The 26,794-nt window shown below is 39.4% G+C and overlaps 1 protein-coding gene across 7 annotated transcripts in view; it reads right to left on the bottom strand.

The window, feature by feature from the left end:
• tcf4 (transcription factor 4) overlaps positions 1–26,794 on the bottom strand; it is a 256,145-nt gene that overhangs the window by 101,211 nt on the left and 128,140 nt on the right. For 6 of the 7 annotated variants that reach the window (XM_086300095.1, XM_086300096.1, XM_086300093.1 and 3 more), the window contains 2 exons: positions 9,321–9,450; positions 7,530–7,579 (listed from right to left, as the gene is read on the bottom strand). In XM_086300095.1, coding sequence (XP_086156221.1) covers positions 7,530–7,579; positions 9,321–9,450 — 180 coding nt within the window. Of the gene's footprint in view, positions 1–7,529; positions 7,580–9,320; positions 9,451–11,232; positions 11,405–26,794 lie in introns of those variants that run through there. The other variant, XM_086300097.1, reaches the window with a different exon arrangement.

The following is a 26,794-nucleotide window of genomic DNA, read 5'->3' as shown; positions in this document are numbered from 1 at the left end:
CACTATATTTATTTTTGTTTTTCCTGCAGTATATAAAAATTGGTGTATTTCAAAAAGAAAACTATGAAGACACTTAAAATAAATTTCCTGTGGTGGGAAACTATTTTGTGCAACTTTTTTGTATTTACAGTTTTGAGGGATAAGCCTCTTAAATTTCTCTAACTAGAAATATATGTTAAAAAGACAAAAACAATTTTCAATTTTTTTGTAATTTATTGCACTTTTTTGCAATTTATGTAAGTACTATGCACTTAATGCAGACATATTGTTAAAATTTGGGCTATAATGGTTGTATTGATGTATAGCAACTTGAAATGCTCCCAAAAAATGGCTCCACAGCATGTAAAAATATAATATAAGCTCTGGCGGACTTGGTTCTATGGTAGGTCTTAAAGGGTTAATAATTATGTATCAGTTATTAATACCCAACACAAATAACCTTCAAATAATATACACAGTTTGCAAACGTCCCTCAGCTTAGTTGTTTCTTTTTGCCTGATTCTTGATTAAAGTGATGAGGACCTTGATAGGTAAGGACATTTTGTGGGGTCTTCACTTTTTCCAAGAAGGTCACTATTAAGGTTACTATTGACTATATTGATTATATATTGATATAATCATCCTGTAATCTCCTTTCTAAAGCTAAGCGATTCCTTGGTAGTGAGTCCATATTTGGCACAAAAATGTGAACTACTGACTATGTTTGTTCCCAGCAGTGCAACTTGGTGGCTCAGTAAAGAAACACAAATTTGGAATTTATTATCATAAAGGCTTTAACTTTGCAAGATAGACACTTCTTTCCCGCACTGAAGTCAGAGCACTGGGGCAACTCTTCATTGCCAACAAGGACCGGGGGAAACATTAAAACCTCCAACAGCTCTCTCAATGTACATATATTATCCCATTTTATTTTAAGACAAATCTGAAAAACAAACAAACAAAACAATCAACCAAACAAAGAAAAATGGCCTTTTCTTTTAGGTAACTATAGGGAGCGAATCTGTCAACACGAGACTCGGGATGTTTGGATGGAGAAATGTTTCCACGCTGTTTACTCAAAGCCATTTTGCTCACAAAGAGAACTTTTGTTTTTGGCCTTTCTGTGTCTCCATAGAATTAGACACACACACACACACACACACCCTGTGTTTCTCCCTCTCACACACACATGCACACACACTAACATTACAGGCATTCCTCTGTGAAGTCGTGTTTGTAGTCAGAGCAGGTGCAGGCTGGGCAAAAAGCGTGTGCGTGCGTGTGTGTTTGTGTGCGCATGTGTTTGTTATTTCATGTCTACGGTTTGTGACACAGGGCGTCATCATTTAGACAACCAGAACATTGTATGTATGTATATTCATTCTTCTCCTTTATAAAAATATTTCTATAAAATCCACAAGCTATTGTTTTTTCTGTCAGACGCTGGTGCAGCTCCTCGGAGAGTCCTTGTGATGTTTTTTCACTGTGGTTGTTCAGTACACATGTATAAATATAATATATAATAACAATAACAATAGTATAAAAAAATCACCAATCACACTCCCACAGTGTTTATTAAAGGAAGATGCATTTTACATTGATAATAATAAGCTGACCTTTGACCTTACAATTTTTTTAAATGTTGTGTTAAAAACATACATAGTAACTACAAGAAATAAATTTAAAAAAGAATTAAAACATAAAAATTTTAGTATATGTTAAAACATGTATGTGATACATACACCTTTTATATTTTAACCAGTAACATTTAGTCAGTCATACTGTATAATCTACACTAATTGTACACAAAAATATTCACCAGCATCAGTAATGTTTGCTAAATTATACAATTATGTTTGGCTCAGTGTCTCTGCTGTCAAAAATGCTTTTACATCTACCCTACAGTAAATATTTTAAGGCTTCTGGTGAAGATACAGATCAGAAAGTAAAGGGTTTTAACCCCTAAATATGACAGCCAACCACTAAACAAACATAACAATTTCACACCTTACATTAAGTCGTAAATATAGAATCATTTGTAGTTATTAATTTATGGACATAATCAATGAATTAGAAGAAAGAAATTCAAATTCAGGATTTTATCCTTTAACATTTAAGCGTTTGCTCCTTTAAACTGAAGGATTTCAATAAGTTTAACTGATGTTTAACTTACACAAGAGCATCCTGCAGAATCAACACATACAGTTGCTGTAGATGACTGAAAAGTGACCCAAATTATTTGAAAAGGAAAAACAAAAAGCAAGAACTCGATTGACAAAAAAGAAATCCTTATCAAATCATTTCAGAGTTCAATTTACTGCATTAAAAAGAAGGCGGCAGGCAGCTCGCTTGGCTGCTGGAGGCAGGAATGAAAAGACGCCTCAGCCTCCTTGCCGTTGCTGTTGGCAGCAGTGTTGGAGGCCGGACCATTCGGGAAAAAAAAGACAGGGAAAAAAAAAGAGGAGCAGGAAGGATTTCTGAACAGACACCCAAATGCTCAGCTCTAAAAATCAAATGGGAAAACTTGCAGGAAAATTCTTTGTAGGGCTGATCCGAGGTTAAAAATAAGCAGCTGACAGGCTTTATAGGTTCAATCCCTACAGCAAGGCACCAACTATCAATTTCATATGGAATGTTTTGTAAGAAACAAGAAACAGTCTGGTAAGAAAAAACAGATCTGCATCCCCTCCTGGATTCATGCAAAAAAGAAAAGAAAAGAAAAAAAGGGGGCTCAACACATATTGCTTTATTTACTTAAGAAAAATCACAACTGCATGCAAGCCAGCTGTTTATTCTGGCAGTACGGGGTATTACCGTGTTATGGTAATTCAGGGATGCCGTCATTGCTCATATGAGTGACACTACACACATGGACAGCGTTTATCTTTTTAAAAAAAGGTCCGAAGTGTTTTGGTATATACTCAGCCTCAACATGAACATAGATACATAGACTAGAGGAGAGCATCTATGTTGCAGGGATACACAATTTATATAAAAGCTGTGTAAGTTTTATATTTTTTTTTTTGGGGGGGGGGGGGTTATTATAATGAAATACCCGTATATAACAGTTAGCTGTTATCTGCAGCTGAGACCTGTTTTTATTTTATTTTTTATCTCATACTTATTAACATTTTGATGAATGCGCTCAATAAAAAGTCATGCGGTATTAGCCACTAGCTGTTCCTCTTTGTTCGCACTCTAATTCTGTTTAGGCCACGATAGCTGGGTACACAACGCAAAGATCAGACGATGTCGATGTTTTCAGTGTCACTAAAACACTAAAACACACACTTTAACATTGTGTTAAAGTGTGTGTTTTAGTGTTTTTCTCAGAAATACAAAGTTTAAATCTCTTCCCTCCCTCTCTAAAATGTCTAAAGTACATCTCAAACCCAAACAGAAGCGATTATGAAAATGAACACCTGTCAGCAATGCTTTTTCAGAATAAAAGCCAGAGCTTCAGACGAGGCCGGGTGCTGAAGCTGACTCATGGCACGACAGAACCTGGGCCTTGTGCAATTCAAAGACACCTAAAATACAAACCGAATGCATTTAAGCCCTACAAAGCTCTCGATTCACTTCCTGCTCATAGCCAATGCTCGTGCCAAAAAGCTGGTGGAAAGTGCCTTGGAATTTATTTTCCAGCAGGGGAACCAACCTCTCCATTTCACAGGCACTAGGTCCTCTCCTTGTTCATTTTTTCTACATGTGAACGGGGGGAGAAGGCAGGATTAGTCACATCACAGAGGTGGCAACAGAAACACAACGGAGAGAGGAGACAGCTCAGACATGAAGGCGAAGTAAGTGCAGAGAGATCCAAAACCTGGATCACCTGCCTGTTGACACTAGACTTTTACAGCTGAACAACTCAGTCAGACATGAGTGTGAGGTTTTTATCCAGCGCACAAGTCATGGGAAGGTTAGAGACCAAAACTCCTGAGCAAGCTGGCCAATAGACAATCCGCTACAAGTACAAAACAGAAAACTCAAGATGCTGTGTGGTACAAATGAAGCTGAGCTGAGACTGAAAGGTTTACATGACATGAAATTGTGGAAAAAGTGTCAGAAATGATCCCAACAAGCCAACCCTGTCCTGTTTACATTTAAGCTACTGATCTGCACCAGCAAACATGCCTTGAGAGGAACACAGTGTCACAAATGCTAAGGTAAACACATGAACTACGTCTAAGTCAATTATGAGTTAGGAGTCAATTATTACTGATTCAGTTGTGATGACTGAACGTGCAAACCCGTTCCATCACGACATTAAAGATGAACGTAGCATCAAAGTGAAATCAATACCAACCTGCTGGCTAAAACCTGCATACAGTCTGTGTGTATGTAGAAAAACACTTTCCTGACAACTTTATAGGGCAAATTTGTCACTTAAAGGGATGCTAAATACAACATGAAGCCTATTTTGGAAACTATTTTGGAAAATGATGATATATCAAGGTGGTGTCTCTGGGATTCACAGTGAGATGTGCCCCATTTTCATGGCATCTGATTTTAAAAAGGTAACATGGCAACAGCAAAAGTCCCTCAGTCTGAGGTTTCATGGTGGGACTTCACCAACAATCGGGTGATGGCTACGCCGATCTTTCAAGTACAGCCTACAGTAAAGTTGGTATGGGTAGAAATTTTAATCTTTAGTCTTTAGATCTAGTTGCCTGTGTGACTGACACCACTAATCAACAGCATTAAGTTTTACTACCAAAGTAATATTTGGTAAATAAACAGGAAGTTTAAATGAGCTTAATTAAAGTGCTCTATGATTAATCAAGATTTTGCTGTCCCATAGTTTGACCATTTCAGAGCAAATCTCACTGTGTATAAACAGCACAAGCTGCACTCCATGTTTTGGTGCAGAACTGTGGTGTGGCGAGAATTTTCCAGATCATTTACAATCAGAAACTCCAGTTTTAACTCGTCAGACGTTTTGTTTTTGCATTTTCAGATTTATTTCCACAGGGTACATATTCACACAGTGCTTGTATTTTGAAAATATTTTATAAATGAAAGCTGCCTTTCAATACTAGAATTTTCAAATAGTGCACCAGCAGAATTCCTAAAAATCCTAAAGTGTCAGAGATTGTGCAACTGGTGCAAACAATCACATTTACAGGGATTTGCAGGGATGTGTCATCAGTCAGACGATGTATACTCAAAATCTGTCGGTCTTGATGTGAGGTTTGTCCTATCCTTGTTTTGTCTAGTCTTGTGGTAAAGCTCTATCAAGATATGAAAGGAGACGATGGCTGATGCCAATGTTCTTCATTGTCTTTACCGCAATATCTATAGCACTTGTTTAAGATTAGGAAGACACAGTGAGCATTCACTTCAAATCAACATCTTTCACTCAAGAGTGGCATGCAGGACTCAGTCCCCAATCTGTGTACGCAAACTATACACATAAACGCTTTCCAACAAACCCTCCAGGCAACTTTTTTAGAAGAAGAAGAAGATGAAAGAAGAAGAAGGAGAAAAAGAAGAAGAAGAAGCACTGAACAAACAAGGTCTAAGTTGAAACAGATGGAGTGGTTTAAAGTTTTCACTGTTGCAGGGTTTACTGTCTTTAGTTCTGGTATAGAAGAACAATGGCTCCCACTGTAACAATGTTTTACACCATAAATGTTACAGTGATATCAAGATGAAAAAGAAAAAAAAATCCTGTTGTGGAGTTGAAGAAATGTAAAAGTAACTGAATATTACAAAAAAAGTTTTTGTAATATTTTGGGATGTAACTGGATGGTAAATTCCTGCTCGGCAGTGGCAACTGTTTGCCGTCACGTTTTTATTCACATGCACCCAAGATGATCAGGGTTAACCTGTTAAACAGACTGCACACTTCTTCCTGCCCGCTTTTCCTTTTTTCCCCTCCTTTTTCCCTTCCTCTTCCTTCCTCCCTCTCCCGGCTGGTGCAAGCTGATGTAGACACAGAGAGGCGGAGGAGAGAGGCAGGAAGCGGGGACAAAGCAGGCCAAGGCCACAGAAAGGCGGACTCCCGCCGAGCCAAAGAAGCGTCTGACATGCCGTACATTCAGCCGTCGTTAACTGGCCATTAATGAGGTCACCGTCGAGAAAAAAAAAACTCTCGACATGTATAACACCTCATAGTAAGAGATAGAAATAAATCTAATGAGCTCCAGATCCGTGAAAGAGCTATAACATGTCAGTTTGAAATGCTGAATTTATAAGACAAAGAAAAAGAAAATGACTGAAGTAAGACTGAAGACAAAAATACACAAGAGTGCAAAAAAGGTGAACAAAGAACAAAGAAAACACAAACTAAATAATAGAAGCTCTTATTCTTAAGGTGAGGAAGACTCCAGGAACACAAAGGGAAACAGCTGCTTTGTTCCTGAGTCAAACAGCATCCCTGCGTCAGGCCTCAGAACAGCAGCCGGGGTCGATTCAGCTTTGGAGGAACCAATAATCACCAAAACAGGATCTTTTTTCTCTGTAAGTTTGATCATATTTACTGTTGGAGTTTCCCCAGTGTGCATTTAGTCTGCTTTAGCCAAAGAACAATAACTATTCACAGGCTCTCAGATATCTCTGGCAGTGCAAACAGCTCAAACATTCAAAAAACAGAAAATCCTTGAAACTTTGGTGCACTAAACTCATCATCCACCATCAAACTGATTGAAGGTTGATTTTTTTTCTCAGCTGATGGACGAGTGCTCCTGCTCGTTCTTCCTCTAACTAACTAATGAATATTTTGGGGAAACCAGTACAAAGTTAAGTCTACAAAAACAGCTTGTTTGTTTGCTAAAATCTGCGTTCAGCTTCCATTTCCTAATGCAGGAGAACAGAGTCTTTGCTTCCTTTATAGGATTATCTGTCTGAATTGAAACTCTTCTTCTTTTGATTTGTAAAAAGAGAAAAACAAAACAAAAAACACCACATGTACGACAAAAAGCCAACAGCTGTTTGTGTCCAGCTCGGCTCTGACAGCATCTTCATTTCCACAGATTTCCAAAGCCAGCTGATGTGCTAGTTTTTCGTTTTCAACAAGTTTTGAGTTTCTTTTAGGTTTTCTGTCCTTTTATACCTGCTGAAAAACTCCATCCATTTAAACCAACTGCTGAGTTTCAGTCCACAATGTCACGAATACAACTGAGCAAATCAATTCAAATTAAAGAATAAAACAGATTCCTTACATATACAGTTTTTATGTGTTCATAGTCATGAAAAAAAAAAAAACACCTTTCGGGCATCATCTCATGTTTTTTATCTTGTAAGTTTTCTAAAAACCAGACATTAAATCGCTAAAAATAACTATTTATGAATAGAAACAAAAAAACCCCAACGTGACAACAAAAAAGCCAACAGCTGTTTGTGTCCAGCTCAGCTCCAAACAGCATCATAATCATCCACATGTACACAGATTCACAAAGCCACGCAACGCTTGCTTTACCCTTTACTGACACAAAACCAGCTCGCGGATTACAACAGAATGAGCAGCCTCTTCATGGCACTCGAGCAGAGACAACAGCTCAGAAATAATATCTGAAATATCACAAAAAAAAGAGCATGTTATCACTTACCGAGGACGGCAAGCCAGGAGGGACCTTCCGCACTTTTTTTGTGTGAATGTCTAAAAGAGGGGAAAAAACAATAAAACAATAGATGAGGGTTTACCAGGCAAAGTGGCTTTTATTGGTCTTTTAAAAGACGCTTTTTCTTTTTCCTGGGTCGTTTGAATTTAATCGATGAGCTGGAGAGGAACGAGCGAGGCCGATATATTTACAAAGGAGGCTTTCACTGCAAACAAGTACGACACAATAAGATGCACGAAACACAACGACTGGATACGAAAAGAGACAGGGTCAATTATTTCCCCTTTGGTTTTATAAAAACAGGGTGTGCGGCTTTTGACATGTTTATATTATTTTTCAGGGTTTCTCTCAAGGGGAGCAACGAAGCAGTCTATTAACTTGGAAGGTGAGACTTTGATGGAAAAATGAAAGAGCGTCATCCTTAGAAATTGGCCTCGAGACTCGTGTGCATGTGCGTGTGTGTGTGTTTGTGTCTTCTCAAGGCTAACGCTACCAAGGCTACCTCCACAGCCGCTATTGTCCTGCTTTTCAAAAGGCTTCCCAGAATTTTCCTCTCCTAAACACCTCTTTGAAAATGCACACACACACAGAAAAGACAGGACAGTCACATATTTGTCAGTCTTCTAGAGTGTCCAGGTTAAAATAGTTCACTAGTGTCAACGCAAATGAAGGCAGGCGATTATTGACATCCTGCTTTCTTGTTGCTGTTTTAGTCTAAGCTTTAGTTCAAAGCCTATAGGAGAAAATCTCAAAATTAATAGTCACGGTTGATTTTATTGTTACATTTCAGAAGGTTGTATGTTTATGGTTTTAAGAGAATTTCAGAGCAAGAAAAACGATTCGAAACAATTAACAAATGACTAAAAAGTAACATCAATAGCATCCAGTGTTTCAGGAACACAGTGGAGTTGCACATCAGATTTTTGCTACCAGCAAAATGCAAGCTGATGATACAAGTTTTTTAAAAAGGCGTTTTATTTCTTGTGGGAGCCACAAATTGACACAAGTTGTTTATTAAAAATGACAACAGCACAAAAAAACCTTAGTCATACTTATTTTTAGCCTCTTTGGACAGATGGCTATCCCAACACAATGTAACACAACCTCAACCTAACAACACACCTAAATGATGACTCATTAAATCAATGCAAAACATTTCCAGCTACCCAGCTGACTTTTGTAGGACACGGTAAAACCGAAAAGAAAGAAACGTTTCTGTTTGTAAATTTGGAAACCTTAATTTCTTTTTAATCTCATATATGAAATATTGATTGGTCATCAATAAAACCATCAACAGTTCTGGTTTCTAATTGGCTGACAGGTGGCCGCTGAAATCAAATAAGAACAAACGTCAAATAAAGCTCTTCTCTGCCACTTATGGTGACTTTTAAACTGCTTCAGCTTCTACAAGCAGGTACCTGAGCGGTAACACTACCTGCACACTGCGGGACCCACGTGGAGCCACTTTATGTACCGACAGGGCAGATGGAGATTTCCAATGAGTGTGTACTTGTCATTTGCTAGTTTATTAGATCCACCTAATCTACAATCTATGTGATAATAAAGACATATTTGTGTGGCTATAAAAATAACTGCTGGATTAGATGTATTATCTTCATTTATTCATTTATTATTTATTTGTAAGTTAACATGTCTAGTAGTTTCCTTGTTCGTGCTCTTTAGCTCCTCTTTTAATTGTCGCGATGGAGAAAGGAGCTACTGGGACAATGTGAGTGTCTATAGCAAATATATTGTGTGTCTTTGTGTGCGGCTTCTCACCCATGGTGTCCATGTGCAGCGTTCTCCTCCGCGGGTTGGAGCTGTAGTGCTGGTAGTACTGACCGGCCGGCTTAGTGGGTGACGCCGCACCGGGACTCCCCAAGCCCAACTCACCACCACCCAGTATGGACTGGTCGAGAGACATCAAGACACAGAGAAAGAGAGAGAGAGTTAATCAAACTCATCATTGAGTGGAATCATGTGATCATGTGGACCCGTGAATAGAGACGAAAACGATGGTTATCAAGGCTCCAATGGCGAGACACAGCTAGTCACAAATTCAAACACTGCCTGACAAAAAATATGCAGATACACATCTTCACAAACAGATTTATTTGATGTATCTCGGTGTTCATTTTTAGATCCAAATAATACAAAATCAGAGGGATTTAAGCGAAGTTCAGGCTGTTTGAACTGTTCTAAACATCTCAACTTCATTGTCTTGACAAAAATATTAGAAAAAATATAGTAACAACTGAATGTTTTTATTTTTTTGTAGTGTAGAGGAACAAGAAAACAGAACCTGGAAGGTATCAGAAGTGTCAGCGGATCAAAGAGTTAAGTGTCACTTGCAGTACTGACCACTGAAACATGAACACTGCTTGAAACAAAAGGTTTTGATCACTTTACACCAGACAGTGAAGTTCATGTTAGACTGTTGAGAATTTACTGTAGTATCGTTATTCTCTGTAATATTGGAATAGTTTGAAAAGGAATTAGGTGGAAAGGGGAAAGAAATTGTTTCAAAGGTATTAATGTAGACAATTCAGTGCATTTTTTGAATTATTTATTTTAAAAAAAGTATTTTTAAAATAATGGAAATGCTAAAAGAACAGAACTGAAATGTTGTCTGGAGTCCTGAAGAACATAACAATGGATGTTAGATGTCTGTAAATGTAATGAATCGAATCATCAACATGTTTAACACACTGTATCTAAAAGGTTCAGTGAAGCTAAAACACTGTTTACAGAAATACCTGAAACATCACAGAATAAAGTCACAATACACTGGCCAGTTAAACTCTACCTGCTACAGGATAATAGCAATGTCAAAATTAGCACTCTATAGATAAGACCCACAAATTGCAAAAACACAAGACAGGCCAGAAAACTCCACAAATGTGACGGTAATAACAACCTTCAGTGCACAACTGCAGTGCAGCAATGTTGCATTCACTTAAAATGCAGCAGTCGTGTCATTGTCGCTTAAAACTGAATTGAGTTCCAGTACAGGGAATTCACCTCAAGTATGGAAAGGGCTAAGGATCAAAGCCATGAAGGCTAATATGTTGGAATGCTAGCTCTAATAAATGAAAAACGTTTATGAAAATTAAAATGATTCAGTTTTCTGACTTAATTAAATTCTATTTATGCCAAAATCAAATGCAGAAGATGTACATGAAATTCAACTATTGATAGAGATTCCTGACCTCTATATGATCATTACCTTCTATTCCATATCTCTTCTGCAATACAATGATTTTGAATGTGTGTGTCACCACGAAAAAAGGAAATATTATAATATTTAGTAGAAAGCAAATTAAGAAGTAAGAAAGTAGTAGTATGCATGGTTTACTATAAATATATGGAAGTTAATGAATGCCAGTATTATGATACAATAATTTAAAGTGAAAATGAAAAGGAAAAAAGAAAAATGAAACTCAAATTTTAAGGTTAACATTTAAAAAATACATAAAATAGCCAAAATTTTAATAATACCTCCACTAACAAGTAAATCTTCAAGCATAGCTTTCTACACAGCACATAACTAACGCTATAAAAGTTCAGCTTCATACAGACACATAAATGACCACCCGGTTATCAAGACGCTTCCTGTAGACACAGCCTACCTGAGACACCTCAAACCGAGCTGATAATGACAAATGAAACCCTGGTTAGTGATGGTATTTACCTCCATGAGAACGACCCCATGCTGCCCAGCGTGGAGATGTTCACCTCACGGCTCAGTCTAACTTCTCCTCGCTCTCTAACTTATCTTCTCCTCTCCTCTCTCTAGAGCTGCGACTCTGTTTACGGCTCAAACTTAGCAAACCGCGCACACATTGTCCCGCTAATTAAGTTCAATGATTTCGGCAGCAACAAGTGGCATCTGGGATGATTCTGAGAGGAGAGAACTCGAGAATAAAGGACAGAGAGGAGAATGGAAGAGAGGGTCATTTTTCTTTCTTTTTCTTTTTTGAAAGTGGGACAAAAAGTAAGTTAGGAGGAAAGAGGTGAAAAAAGAGCCGGCCTCCCCACCCCCCTCCTCCTTTAAATGGACTCCACCGCCACTCCGTTAAAGTGTAGAAGACCACCCCACCCTCCACCCCCCCATCTTTCTCGTTAAGTAATTAGTGTGCAGTGTATTTAAAGCAGAGGGTGGAGGAGTGTGTTCAGGGTTGTGGGGGGGTGTTTCGGCCCTATTCTGAATTCTGATCAGCGAGTCGGCTGAAAACAAGAGTTAGCTTGGCACTGCCGGGCCAAGGAAGGCTTTTCTCATGCTAAGCAGGGCCTAAGTAGGCCAATTACAGGGCCAGCCTCGGTCTTGGAGCCATTCTCCGGCTTAAAACAAAAGGGCCCTTGTCTTAAATAAAGTCAGTCACACACAGAGAGAGGCAGAGGGAGTCAGACACAAAGGCACACAGTCACACACCATTTCAGTCATCCTGTGTGTTTCTGTGTGTGTGTGTGTGTGTGTGTGTGTCGTCAGGGGGTAAAAGGAGGTTCCCACTAAAACAAAAAGGGGTCTCATTGATTGTGGTCGCTTTTCTTTCTTTTCTTTTCTTTCTTTTTCTCCCCGTCCTCAAACATCGAGCCAGGCTGGTTGGTCACCCCGGCAACTAGACAAGCTGGAGAAGAGAGCAAATGTGCGTTTGTCTCGCCGTCTGCGACTCTTAAACATTTATCTTACATGCTATCCGCTCTTATTACTCCAGCAGATACGAAGGTGTAGCGTGTGAAGTGGCTACTGTGGGAGCATGAGAAAAAGAATAGATATTGTGACCTTTGACCTCTCAGTGGGGGTGAAGCATCACAAAAAGAAAAAAGAAAACACAACAGAAAACAGAAAGCCTGTCCTTTTCTTTTTACAAACCTAGACCGTCTTGGATTTACTGTAATAGAGAATGATCGAACAAGTTTATATTGTGTTTCACGTCGTGTATATTTGCACATATTTTTGATGTTGTCTGTCCTTCATTATGAACTGCAGCCATTTGGTCAGTGCTGGTTGTCTTAAAATGTGCCACATAAATACACGTTGGATTGTTTAGGTCACGTTTTTAATTCAACCAAGAACTCCTTACAGTGCTAAAACATGTTTTTGAAACTTTTTTTAACAGGATTCGCATAAACAGAATAAAGTAAAAGTTACAAAATTAAGCAGACTACAGCTCGTTGTTATCTATAACTGGTCCTGAAACCTGTGGTAAACCAAACTCAACATACAAGATAATTAGGTCTAATTTCAAATGAATGAACATGACGCATCTCGAGCTTCTCGAGCCGGGTAGTCGTTGGTCAGAGCCTGTAAACAACTCGTTGTAAGCCGTTTCCTTTTCGGCCTATCTAGAAGACTCAATGTACTCAAACTGAGGCTTTCCAGTTAATACCATATTACAAGTGAAATGTTAGCTATACAATTTTATATGAGATGAAGAATATTCCAACATTAATAGACTTTAATAATCAACTGAATGTTTAATTTCTTCTGAAATTATTTTTTCATTTAAAAAAAGCATCTTTTCTTATGAAGTCCAGGTAAATTTAGCCAGCCCGAAACTTTTTTCTGGCATTTTTGACACCAGATGAATGCAAAATTACATAAAGCAGCATGATGTGCCAAATTGTAAGGTAGGCAGGTATAATATTTAACATTTTCATATGATTTAGTGCTACTGGATGCTGACAGTTAGATCCCAGATCTGCAGGTATTTACTGCAGGTATTTACTTCTAAAAGGAAAAGACAAACATTATCAGAACCATAAAGCGCGATCTTCTGGGAAAGAATTTAACTTCATATCAATGGTGTTATTTCTCGAGCTAAAAACTGCAACTCTCAGTTTGTTTTCTTCTTTGAAACCTGAAGAACACACAAATTTTGCAAAATTACAATCTGCCAATAGACACAGCGGTAAGCGATTTGTTGGGCCAATCAGCTTACTTGACATTTGTGGGGCGCTTGCATCGGCTCCTCTGTGACCTACAGTTACCCACAGCTCCCTTCTCTGCATAGACCTACAGGGATTTATCTTCATAGTGTTATCATTCCAGCTGTACTCTCCTGATATAATCGTCAGGTTCACTCCTCCTCGCTCATTCTCCTGCTCCTGTTTTACTTTCTACATTATCATGTTTTCTCTCTGTCATTATCTTTCTCTATGCGTGTATGTGTGTCTACAACACAGACACACACAGACACACACACACACGCAGAGCTCTGTTTCTCACAGAGCTGACTGGGCTCCGGTACCCAGCTGCTCGCAGAGACGATATTAACTAAGATAGATTACCAGAGAGAGAGGGAGAAAGGGAGAGGAAGATGCATGGACACGGACGGAAACAGAGAGAAATGCAGAAGAGGAAAGCGAGTGGCAAATAGGAAATGGAACGAGAGGACATGATAGGAAAAAGATGAATAAAAGACGGTGAAGAGTGAGGGAGAGGCATAAAAAAAGAACGGAACAAAGTAGCTGGCATGATGGATGGCTGACTGGCTTCAACAAGCTCGACATTCCTTATAAATACGAGTGTTTTCTGTCTCTCTCCCCTAAATCGCTCCCTCTCCCACTCGAACACTCTGTCCTCGTGTGACTGAAAAAGCAAACGCTCACATGTCATCAATTTCCACCATCGCAGCCATGAGAGACAGACACAGAGAAAGAACGAGAGAGGGAGAGAGGCAGGAAGAAGTCATTAATTACCAGGAAGTGCTGGCGAGGCAGCGGCGCACCTGTACGCCAGCTTCGCTCCAGCTGACACACACATGTGTATATACAAAGACACACACACACACACTCCTGAGGGAGAGGGGCCTGGAGGCTGCTACCACAGACTGTAAAACCAGCAGAGACAATTGGAATAAAACCGGACGCTCACGTAAGACAGTAGAACCACCAGCAGCTCACAGTTGGCGCCATTAAACAACTTAAATAATAAAGAAATAGTGCCCATCAAAAAGCTCAATATTCTGTATTGGAAGCAGCACGTGTGCCGAAGTAGGACAACGTTTATGGGAATTTTTGATTGATCTTATGTGGACTTTGAACAGCATATGCTGCATATTAATTAAATCTATTGTGACATTATATAGTTTATATTACTTTTGATTTACTACTAGCGTTTATTAATCAATAAATCAAACTTTAAAGTTTACGGTGGCATCAACTGGGACAGATTAACCCACACAGGGGAAAAGTAGCATAGCATTTGATGCTGTGCTCCCAAGAAAAAGCACAGCATCAGTATCAGCGTGGAAAACAGCTGAACCATTTATTGATATCGCTGGTCATGAATAACATTTTCCATTTGATTGTGTTGTTTAAATGCTGCACCAGGACCTTTTTTTGTCTGCTTTTGCTGTGAATTCCTAGATGATTAGCAGAAGCTATTGTGGATGTTTTTTTTCCACATCCAGTGACATAAACAAGTAATATTTCTTAAAGAGTCCCCAATCAGGGAACCCCATCCATTAATCTGTCAACTTCCAATATAGCCATTTCATCTTCAGGTCAACTCTTGCTTTCCCACTCACAGGTCATAATTTATGAATGCAGATAAATGTAAAAAGCTAAATTGTCTTCAGATGATGTGCAATGGTTTTGAGATTGCATTTCACCAGATGTGTTCCTGCTTTTGCTCTCCACACAAGCTGTTCATTAGAATGCAACCAAAGCTTGTTAAGATGTGATTCATCAATAGAACTCAAACTACAAACATAATCTAGAAAGAGTCTGGTGCCATCAATCTTGTACTTTTCTTACAGATTCTGCACGGTCATGTGCGTGCACGTACACAGAGATTCACCCAACAAATACCAAAGTGGATGTGTTAATCACGAGTTGTCCTGGAATGGCTTTTACCACCTCCTTAATTCCTTTTTTCTATCCATCCATCCTCTTCTGCATGTAGTGCAGTATTGCATCTTAGCAGAAGCAAGTGTCATGAGGCACGAGGTGGGAAGCACCGCAGACAGGACAACCAACCATTCACACTCACATTCATACCTAATTTAGTCACCAATAAACCTAATGTGCATGTCTCTGGAGTGTGAAAGGATATATCAGTGCAGACCAGGCCTGTGAGGTGATGGTGCTAACCACCACTCCACCATACTGTCCTTCTTCTTTTACAGTAATTGATGAGAAAATGTATAAATGTGACTTGTGTGGGATATCAGAAGAGCTTTGTTGTTTAATTTGGTTGCATGAGGTTGTTGCTGTTATCATGGTCAGCAGTTTTACCATGGCACCATGGAAGACACTCTAGCACCATAATAGAGTGAGCCACTCTTGAAGTCACACAAAGCTCACAGTCACTGCTGAACTAAAGATTAGTCCTTATCATATTTCATTTTCTATTGATCTACAGATGTGTATTTAAAGTAAGTATTACTAAACTTATCACCTCATTGCCAAAGCATGATCCTGGGCTCTCTTAAGGTCTAGACTGCCCAGCCATGGACATGACCTTGAAGGTACATGTTTTGCATTATATACACACAGACACATATATATATATAGCAGATACTGTGACTATAAGTGCAGTGATCTTTAAAAGAAAGAAATTAATATTTGATTGACAGAAAGAAGAAAAAACAAAAGAAACTGACTTAGAATCATTTCTGCATGATTTTCTTCTTTTTTGAGAGCTTAAAACAACATTATCAGTGAGCTTCTTCAATGACGTGTTAATTTTTTATGCGATGAATTGTTTCATGCCATCTGCTGGATGTGATAAAAAGAAAGGGCTTTTTAAAAGGACAAAAAGTATAAATGTAATTTTTGTTCTTTATGTCAGTGGTTGACTGCTTCAGGCTGACAGCTGAGAGGGAGTGTTGGTGTATCCTGCAGCTTCTACATCTCTCTTCAAAGAACTGCACAGTGAAGTGGCTGCTGGTTGTGGAAGAAGTGTTTTTCCTCATTCTAGTTTCCCATTTCAAGCCTTTTCTTTAAATGATATCCTTAATGTGGCTGAACACAGAGGTAATGGTGTGATGATATGCGACAGACGTGCACAGTTTTAGTCTTTTATTTGAGGTAGGTCATGTTTGAATACCACACTGGCATAGTGGACAGGCCTAACAAAAATGTGTGTTGCTTTCAAAGACAACAAGTGAGCTTCAACCATTTTTTTATGGAGGAGCCTTTATGATGTATTAATTGCTTTCAGTCGTGCTCTGGAGGACGTCAGGAGAATCAGGTTTGGACACAGTCGGACATCACACAGTCTCAGGAACTGGCAGGTTAAAGAACATTCAGAGCTTATCGACATATGTGATCTCACATGCAGCCTGCAACTAGGAGCAAAAATTCTGGGCGGCATTGCATGTGTGAAAAAATGCTTTTGACACGTCATAGTAGGAAAATCACAGGTGGAACTGGGATTGTTCGGTTCCATTCAGAGTCCCAGTGAGCCGTGGCAGTGAACCAGAATGCACAAAAGCATAAGCAAATGTTTTTCCAGCCTCAGGCTCAGGCCACACAATTCAAAGAGCGCACTAAAGAAGGGACTGTAAGGAAAATAAGACGTATTAGGAGTGACAAAAAGAATACAGCATGGCTAAAACAGAATAAAGTGGAGGAGGTTGAAGGATACACTCAGATGTGACAACAGCATACGTTATCATATCAAATTACCCTCGACTACAGGTGGGCAGCCCTGTTCTGACACACCACCATCCCTGTGCCAGAAACGTGTTCGATGAAACAAACATGGAGCTCATGGAGACCCTCAATGCTGAAGTTCATGGCTCTTTGCTGCACACCACACCATAAACACCCAAATCTCTGTGGCTAAATATTCAAATACTGAAATGTTAAGGAAGCAGGAAGTTAAAGGAAAGAAAAGCTGCTCTGTGTCATATGATGAAACATAAGACTGTATGTTTGTGTAGAAAGTTATTTCAAGTTTCAACAGAACAAAGCATCTAAGAAGCCGACAGAGCCAATCAAATTGCAGGACTGCCATGACAACACAAACACACAGAGAAACAGCCAGTAAAATAAATCCACCAGAGTCTGTGTGTGTCATTTAAAATGATGCTGGTGTAAGAAAAACCTCAGGGACAGATCACAGCAAACACACACACACACACACACACACACACACACACACACACACACACACACACACACACACACACACACACACACACACACACACACACTTCTGCAGTAGCGAAGGATCCACTCGCAAATGCCAACTTCCTCCATCTTCTAACTGCTCCAAACACCCAATAGCACACACTTTTACTCAAACACAGCAAACACACACACACACACACACACACACACACACACACACACACACACACACACACACACACACACACACACACACACACAGCAGTTCAAAGCATTTCTCCTTAATTAGCGTTCAACGCTTGGCTTGACAAATAAATAGTGATCATTTAAGAACACTTAGAGAGGAATCAGACAGCACATTACACCTCACAATTTCTGGCAGCTTCCTGGATGCAATTAGGGGGATTGGGGGGGAGTTAAGGATGAAGGAGAGAGAAGGGAGGAAAGAGGTAAGAGTTAGAAGCTCAAAGCAAGGAAGCAGAGAAAGGAATCTCGAAGGAAGGAGAGAAAAAGAAAGGAGAGGAACAAAAATGCAGAGAGTAAAAGACAGAATGGAAAGTTTGGTATGAGAGGAAAAATTACAGATGGCAGTTGGTTACAGAGGAAAAAGGGAATGAGAAATGACAGAAGAACTGAGGGGAAAGGAAGGAAGAAGGTTCAAAGTTGATGACAAGTGACAAACAAGTAGGGAAGAAAGGAAACAGGATAAAAGAAGAAGAAGAAAGGAAGTGTAAGGATGACAACGAAAGAATGAGGGAGGAAAAAAAAAGACGAGAGGGACAAAGGTAAAATGGAAGGGAGAAATGGAAAACACATGAGCAGGGAGGAAAGAAGGAGGTAGAGATCAGGAAGGAATGACAGTAGGGAGGAAAAATTCATAAGGAAAAAGACGACAGAGGAGAAAGCCAGGAAGAAAGATGAGGATGGTAAAAGGAGGAGAAAAATGAGAAAAAGACAATAACGGGACAAGGAATGGAAGAGATTAAAGTAAGAACAATCTGAAGAAAGAAAAGAAGAGATGGAATAAAGAGGGCGAGTACAGAACGACCTTAAGGAAAATAACAAATAAAAAATGGAGAGGGGGCAAATGGAAGGAGGGGATCATGAAGGAAGAAAGAGGAGGAGACCGGAAAGGAATAAATGATGGATGGAGAGACAGATTTATATTTAGAGATGAAAAGAGAGATGAAAATGAAAAATAGGCTTCCCTGTAGTGCCATCTTGAACTGATCACTCCCATCATGCATCACTCCCAGCTGCCTTTACTTTGTAGTTCTGGAGACTTTTTAGTCATTATGACCCGGAGCAAACAGACCCAGAAACAGAGCTCAAAGAATGGATGTTCACATTTCCCAATCAAACATATCCTTCAAGTCAGAGCTGACACGTGATTGGCTGCAGCTCCTCTAACCTTCGCTAAATTCGGCTTCGGGAAAACCGAGTTGAACTGAACGAGCAAAGCCCCGGAGTTCTCCCATAAACGTGAAGACGATGATTCATTTCCATAATCAGATGGTTGTTTCAAACACTAACCTCACATCTTCTAAAAGGCATTAATTTTGGACATTTTTACATATTCGTCCATTAAGGAGAAATTAAGCCCTAATGATGCATGAAAACGTCGGGGATATGAGCTAGTGCCGGGAAACACTTGAAATAAAACTTAATATGACTGGATGATTACAATGTGGCTCTGATAAGGGTAAAAAGAAGCAAATCCATTTAATCTGTTTTCACTTTTATAATACTTACTAGTATAGGTAGATAATGGATAAATTAGTTAGGTTTTTAAAACTTTCTAAAACTCTGTTGTGGCTTGGATACTAGATATGACTGCTTAACCTACTTTTGTTGAATTGTTATTAAACAGAAATAATACATTTTTAAAATTTTCTGATGTGCCTCTTTGAGACTCTTTTAATGTATCCACACTTCCTGTTGTTTCTCTCTTATTTTGCTTATTTTACCTTTGGAAACAAATCATATTTAAAGCACAAAAAAGAAAAAAAAGCCATATTCCAGACCAATGGAGAGTGAGAAATGTAGGATATAAAAGAATGAAATAAGCAATGGTGATTTCTTTTTTAGATTTGTATAAACTAACAATATACAGCAGGGTGACACCGATATATACTTTTTAAGTTAACTTAAAATAGGCATCACCTGATGATTTCCAGGGAGCTAGAAACAGCATTTATGCAATATTTTAGTTTCATTTAAAACATTAATATTAGGGTTTAACCCTGGGAAACAAGATTCCCAGGAAAACCAATCAGTACTATTTCACGATTCCTGGGAAATGCAATGGTGAGAAATAGGAAAATATTAAGCTGGATGCAATACATTAAAAAATATATATAGTCTATTAAGGAAATGCAAACCATTGCGGTTACATAGCACATGTATGTTCTGACTTCTGCGTTTGTACGGTAGCACTTTTTAGCCAATCATTCGTTCTGTTGCAGGCTATTCGCACCACTGCTATAGCAACCAATGGTGCATTTCCTTAGATTGGAGGATGATGCTGTTAACTGCAAACTTTGTGATCAGGTAATAAGATGTTCAGGATGGTCAACAAGAGGACACCATCAACATTTAGACACTCAGCATGAAGTTCCAGAGGAAATCCCATGAAAGCATTATATAACAAAGCTAAAGATACAAGCCTGTCCTAATAAAGGTTCTGCTAACTTTGCATGAGCATTCATTGAGTTTACGAGCGTAGATTATAATTTAGCCTTCGTAACCTGTCCAGGACGCACACCACCCTGTGGTAGCTGGGATAGGCTCCAACCCCAACTGGCGACACTGAATTGGATAAGTAGAAGAGAATAGATGGATGGAGATTATAATTTATTGCTTTGCTATTACAGTAGGTATGCTGCTTTGTGGTCACAGCCTTTCATTAGCAGAGTGACAGTAATATTTCCTCACATGGCATGCTGAATGCAAAAATGGAGCTTATATTTAGGCTAATGCTGATGACTGAAATTGTGTTTTTAGCCTAAATAATTATCCGAATAATCCGCAAAAGTCATATTGTGAACATGTATGCATATTTCTATTTGTTGTATTTAGTGCTGCTTTAAATGTCAGGGTCTAGCTGATTTAAAATGTCAAATTTTGGGGAAAAATATAAAATCCTAATTATTTATCATACAAGATAAGTGTGTATGTTTTTACAGGCTGTTCACTGAGCTATATCTTTAACCTCAGTGTGGACCACGCTCTGCTGAGATGAGAACATTTAAAGTATTTTGCTGCTTCTGTGCTTTTTATTTGTAAAGTCAAAAAAAATCTTTGAAATGTCCAAAGCTTGGGCTGCATTTCATTCTCATTTAAAGGAAGTTCAAGGTCTGTGGGATCCAGGAAGTTCTTGCTTCATCTGCCACAGATAAGAATCCGAGAGAAGACCTGCAGAACTGAGCTCTGATGAAGGGAACACACATGAAAAATATCAGCTGGCTTTTCCACAGCTCATAGATCAAGACTGGATTGCTGTGTGTGTGTGTGTATGCGTGGGAGAAAGAGAATTAGTGCAGTTGCTGGTATATGTATGTCAGCATGTGTGTGTATGTTTGCATTAAAGTTTCAGCACTATCGTGTGTGTGTGTGTGTGTCAGCTCTGCAGTGTAGATGTGACAGCTCAGTTCTGTTCTGTGTCTGTTACCAGCTGTTGTACCTCGCTTGCAATTTCTGTGTGTGTGTGTGTGTGTGTGTGTGTGTGTGTCTGTGACAGCATACTGTTTGATGTTTGAGACAAGAGAAAGGAGACAGAGTCAACGTCACTGACAGAGAGTAGCTCCCTGGTTTGGCTCCGTGATGCCTGCCGAAAACTCGTTAAATAAACACAGTCAACTGCTGCATGAATCAATCAAATAATTTTCACAACCAAATATACCCTCGCAAAACAGCAAGCACACTGAGCTTCTTCTCAGTGCTTCTTTTTCTTAGGAGCAATAATTGAATTAGGAATACTGCTTAGAGTAAAAGTATTTAACATTAGCGAGATGTCTGTGGCTACACCAGCAGCTATGAGGCTTTAAACTAAATGCAAACATCAAGAACTTTAATTAAAAAAAAGATGCAACTGGACTTTTTTAGGTTTGTGAATATATTTTCACCTCTCATCCTCTTCAGTTGAAAAAAAAATCCTATGTTGCATGGCTAGAGTTATCACATTCAGAAACTTAGTTCAGCTTTTTATGACCGAAGGGGTAACAAATGGCGGCGGTATTTAACCCCTACTGGGGGTTGTCCCCTTTGGAAGTGGCCCTGAGGGTCACCAGATGATCAAGGTGTGAAAAAAGGTGTGTGCCATTGGAAAGCTGATTCTGTTCACCTGGATGTTGTCAATGTGTGAAACATTTCATCATTCATCCAAATGACTTCTGCAGTCTCTGAGGCTCCTCTGAGACTCTTAGACGTCCTATGTCTTTAGTTGTTTAACATCACCAATAGATTGATATTTGTATTTGTCCTGTCACCCTCCCCTCCCTAGAACCTAGTTCCCACTGTCGCCAAAGCACTTGCTCATAGGGGGTCATACGATTGTTGGGGTTTTCCCTGTTTTGTTTGTATTATTGTATTATCTTTACATTACAGTATAAACACCTTGAGGCAACTCCTGTTGTGATTTGGCATTATATAAATAAAATCTAATTGAGTTGACTTGAATTGATAAGAACCGCTGTAGGTGATATTTATTTATAATCACTGGGTCACGAGATCAAATTCTATAATTCCATACTTCACTGGTGCTTTATTGACCTAGTGCAACCCAGCTGACTGCTGAGACTAGCTCTCTCTATCCTTGTCCAGTTGTATCCTAGCTATTCTTCTGCTCCTTAATATAGCTTCCCAGTATTTTTGAATTGTTCTACCATCTACTGATGGTACAGTTGCTTTCAACAACTGTAACTAAAGGAGCCCCCAGCAGCTACAGTACATCATGCTATACTTGCACTGGATGGTCCTGACACTCTAAATGTGCAAAATGAATGAAACAGGCACAAACTCTGAGCTGTCACTGCTGATGCGTCAACAAAGACAGAGCATGTGAGTCCAGCATCGTGTGTGTCTTTATGATCAATAGCAAAAAATAAAAGTGCCGATCTCTGCGGCCGGTAAATGAGAGTAAATGACAGCTGAGAGTCTCCTGAGAGAGCCGAGCAGCTGTGTGTGTGTGTGTGTGTGTGTGTGTGTGTGTGTGTGTGTGTGTGTGTGTGTGTGTGTATTCAGATCTGGAGAGCAGCTGTGAATGGAACACCTCACTACAAAAAAAAAAAAAAGGAGGATGGATGGATGCAGAAGGAGATAAGACTGACTATAGACAGATATGACATAACTTGGTGAGGTTACAGACATGAGGCAACAAAAGCCCCTGTCTGGTGCTGAACCTCCTCAAAATTTTCTGGTCTTATTTGTGTTTAGCTACAGGCCCGTAGATCAAGGGGTATGTACCATAACATCAGGATGTAGTCACTGTATGAACAACAAAAACAAACAGATTTTCAGCCTGCAAACATCACTGATTGCTGGCAATTAACAGCTGTTTACAGTAACAACAGAAAACAAATATATGTCTTCCTGTTTTTGTTTTTTCTTTAATTAGAGTTTTTTCCAACCAATGTAAAGACTTTAACTCTTTACAGTTTTTTCTCCACTCATTTCTTACTTCTATGCCTTCGGGCTCCCAAACCATTAATGCAGTTATCACGTCTTTCTTGCTCTTCTCTCACAGCTCTGCATTTTATCACACAGACAGAACAATTTGCAAAACATTTAGCATAAGTATAGACATGGACCGCAGATTTGACTTGATTACCTGAGAGATCTCTGCTCACAATATTTCAATCCTGTTTCCAAACCAGTGCCAGTGTCAAAGCTACAAAATATCTAACAGGAACACCTAGGTTAGCAGCAGACACAAAAATGATGTCACACCTGCTAGCTCATGTCCTGCTTTGGTGTCGCTTTGGCTTGTCATGCACCAACTTGACCAGGTTGAAGACAAGAACCATTACGACAATATAATGGTACAGGAGCCGTGATATTCCCAGATTACACAGAGGGGGACGCTGCAACTTGAAAACTTTGAGGAAAAAAATCTGCATACTGCAGTGAGTCCGGCGTGCCACGAGCACTGGTATAAATGTGCTGACATCACAGCTGGCACAACCAAGTCAGTGACTTAGCATAAATATCTCACTCTGAGTTTATTACGTGGGGATTACAAAACATGCAAAGAGAGAGGGAAAGCTGTAATCCACAGCAGGTCTGCAGAGGTCTCCCACTGTACTTAAGCTGAAGTAATTGAGCTGGGAATATTATAAAACTATTTTGTTTCAAACAATGCATGTAAACAGTGAAGCAAAGTGTAAGATTTGTGTCATCTGCTAATATATCACTGAGTTCCTCTTTGCTTTGCATAAAGTTGTTTGTACCAAACTGGCTGTTCTAAAAGAGAAACACTTTTATAATGTACAAATGGCCCAATAATAATGGAGCCCAATTAGGACAGACTACGGTCAAAGCAGCTTTATGAATATTTCCCTGCATGTAACAGTCTTTGACTTGTCCTTGTATTTTTCTTGGTGGACCAGCTGTTGGGGGCTTGTACTTCCTGCTGCAACGCCATTGGTCAGAAAGGAGCCAATGGGGGTGAGAAGAGAGTCTGAATGAATATGATGATGAACACACACACACACACACACACACACACACACACACACACACACACACACACACACACTTAGAAGTACTGCATTTTTACAGACAGGAGGAGATAGACAGAAAATGAGAGATTTGCTTCTTCAGTGGTATGTAAAGGTGAATAAAGACAATCTGTAATCTGCAAAATAAGACAGCAGTGAAAAATGTGAATATTTTTAGGTATTATTAGTTATTATATTTTATTGTCATATGCTGCTAGTTTTTAAACGCTGTTATGCAGGTCTCTTCTTAGCATCATCCCACGTAGCACCCAAGCGGACGAGTACAAACAGAGCTGCCTGCTAGCGTTTACTCGCTAATTCAAGTCACTGAACCAGACCTCTAGATTGTGTTTATAGCATTGGTGAATTTTAGAACATTTTAATGCTGCTGTATAACAGAAATGATAGCATGCTGTGTTTTTAATTGTAAAAAAGTTTATCTTATTAAGGACCTGTCAGCAGGTATCTGTGTCTATGTGATGCACATGTACAGTTTACCTTACTAACCAAGCTTGCTAGCGTAAATTGTGATGTTATCATTGACTCTCTTTTATAAATATGACCGTTTCTGAAAATAAAATAAACCCATAAATATGGTTGTGACTGGAATGCTAATGTTAAGGCTTCAAAACAGGAGTTCACAAACCACTGGCTGATGTCAAGCTGCTACATCCATCTTTTATATACAGTCTATGCTGGCAGCAGACAACCACATGACACCTTCCCCTCCATTTTTTTTTCTTTCTCAAAATCCATCTCCTCCTTATTTCTGCCACAGTACAACTATGACAGCAAAGAAACGCTGGACTTTTAGACAGCTGTATTACTGATGCATCAGGTCACTGACACGGGCTATTTTCAACTACTGACCTAAAGCTGCGATGTAAAAGTTCTTTGGGAACATTTTTGTGACTGAAACTTGCCAGAAAATTGAGAATTACTGATTACTGTCTACGGCAATTTTAGGGACATGAGAGAAAGCGAGAGAAAATGCTCCCCCACAAAGCTTAACACAAACACAAAGAAGGATCGGGAAATGGTAACATTGGTAAAAAGACATTATCTTTGTGTCACTCAGGCTTCAGATGCCTGACCTGCTGTGAATTTAATATGAGAAGAAAGTTGATACTGCACTGATGATCTGAAATGACCACATATAACATTTTATTTCTTAAGTGCACCCATAAACACCTCTCACATTGATGATCAAACACCGCCACACAACCACTCAATTTATTAAAACTCAAGTGGATACGCTGAAAAGCAGCGCATCAAAGGGTTCTTTGTGTTTTTAAACCTCAAAGATCTGTACGTTTGAAAGAGATCGAAGAGACAAAAACAGAGTGAAAGATGACAAATGAGAACACAGCGAGGACAGAGACCACAATGCCAAGTTTCTCTCTTTCTAGTCTCTGACCCATCAGACGCAAAAATGTTTGGAGAGCCCTAAAGTGCTCACGAGTTTAGCTGATTGAGGATATTAGCGGTAAACAAGGAAGCCGAGGGGAATGACACACCTGCTGTTCTTCTGCAGGTAAATGTAACTCAAGATAGCCCACAGCACAGATCCATCTATAAAAATGACGTCGCTATGTTATGTTGCAGATACAGTATCTGCATGTGTATTTAATAGAGTAAATCTAGGTTTATTCAGACTGAAAATTTGTAAGTGCATGTGTGTGCACCTTGTTTAATAGGAAAATGCGGCTTCCAAGTGGCTCCCAAAACTTGCAGAGCTTCAAAAACGGAGGCTTCAGCACTTTTCACTGACTGATGTGTGAGTGTGTGTGTATATAGGAAGGGTTAAAGGCTTTTTTTTCATGTTGCATTCCAGCAGAACCTCACATCCACACTGCTGCTGCCTCAGCGCTCGCTGCCGGCCCAGGACTAACCTGCTGATCTGTGAGGCGATAAGTGGATGACAGGCATGCTTTGGTGTGGCTGAGAGAAAAAACTGTGTGCGTGTGTGTGTGTGTGTGTGTGTGTGTGTGTGTGTGTGTGTGTGTGTGTGTGTGTAAGCAGTCGACATAGTGGCTTTGGCTTGAATGAACGACAGAATGAAGAAGAAGGGAAAAATTTCAGATGGGGAGGAAACTGATGAAAAACCCCAAACAAGATAAGAAGATATAAAGAGTGCGAGACGGGATGAGAGACGGGAAGATCATCTACTCCCATCCCTTCATCCAGATGAGGAGGGGTTTTCTGCTTATGTAGACAGAATTCCCCTTTAGATAGCAGCTATAAGAAAGTCATGTAGTGTGTTTGTGCGGGTGTGTGCTGGCTATATATTATACTGCCAATGAGGGTGTTTCCACTGTGGTTATGGGAGTCCAGGTGATACTCTCAGCAGCAGTGAAACCACAGAAATCCCCATAAAACCAGAGAAGAACAAACAATGTGCTTTTCTTGGCCATAGCAGTGGAAGTTAACAAAAAGGTGTATCCTCAGGCTAGC

This window comes from Aulonocara sp. 'chitande type north' Nkhata Bay, linkage group LG7 (genome assembly GCF_057382095.1).
Source record: "Aulonocara sp. 'chitande type north' Nkhata Bay isolate Kocher_YH1m ecotype deep benthic linkage group LG7, A_spYH_male_GT1.1, whole genome shotgun sequence".
Classification (NCBI taxonomy): domain Eukaryota; kingdom Metazoa; phylum Chordata; class Actinopteri; order Cichliformes; family Cichlidae; genus Aulonocara; species Aulonocara sp. 'chitande type north' Nkhata Bay.
This window is presented reverse-complemented; position numbering and strand designations above follow the sequence as displayed.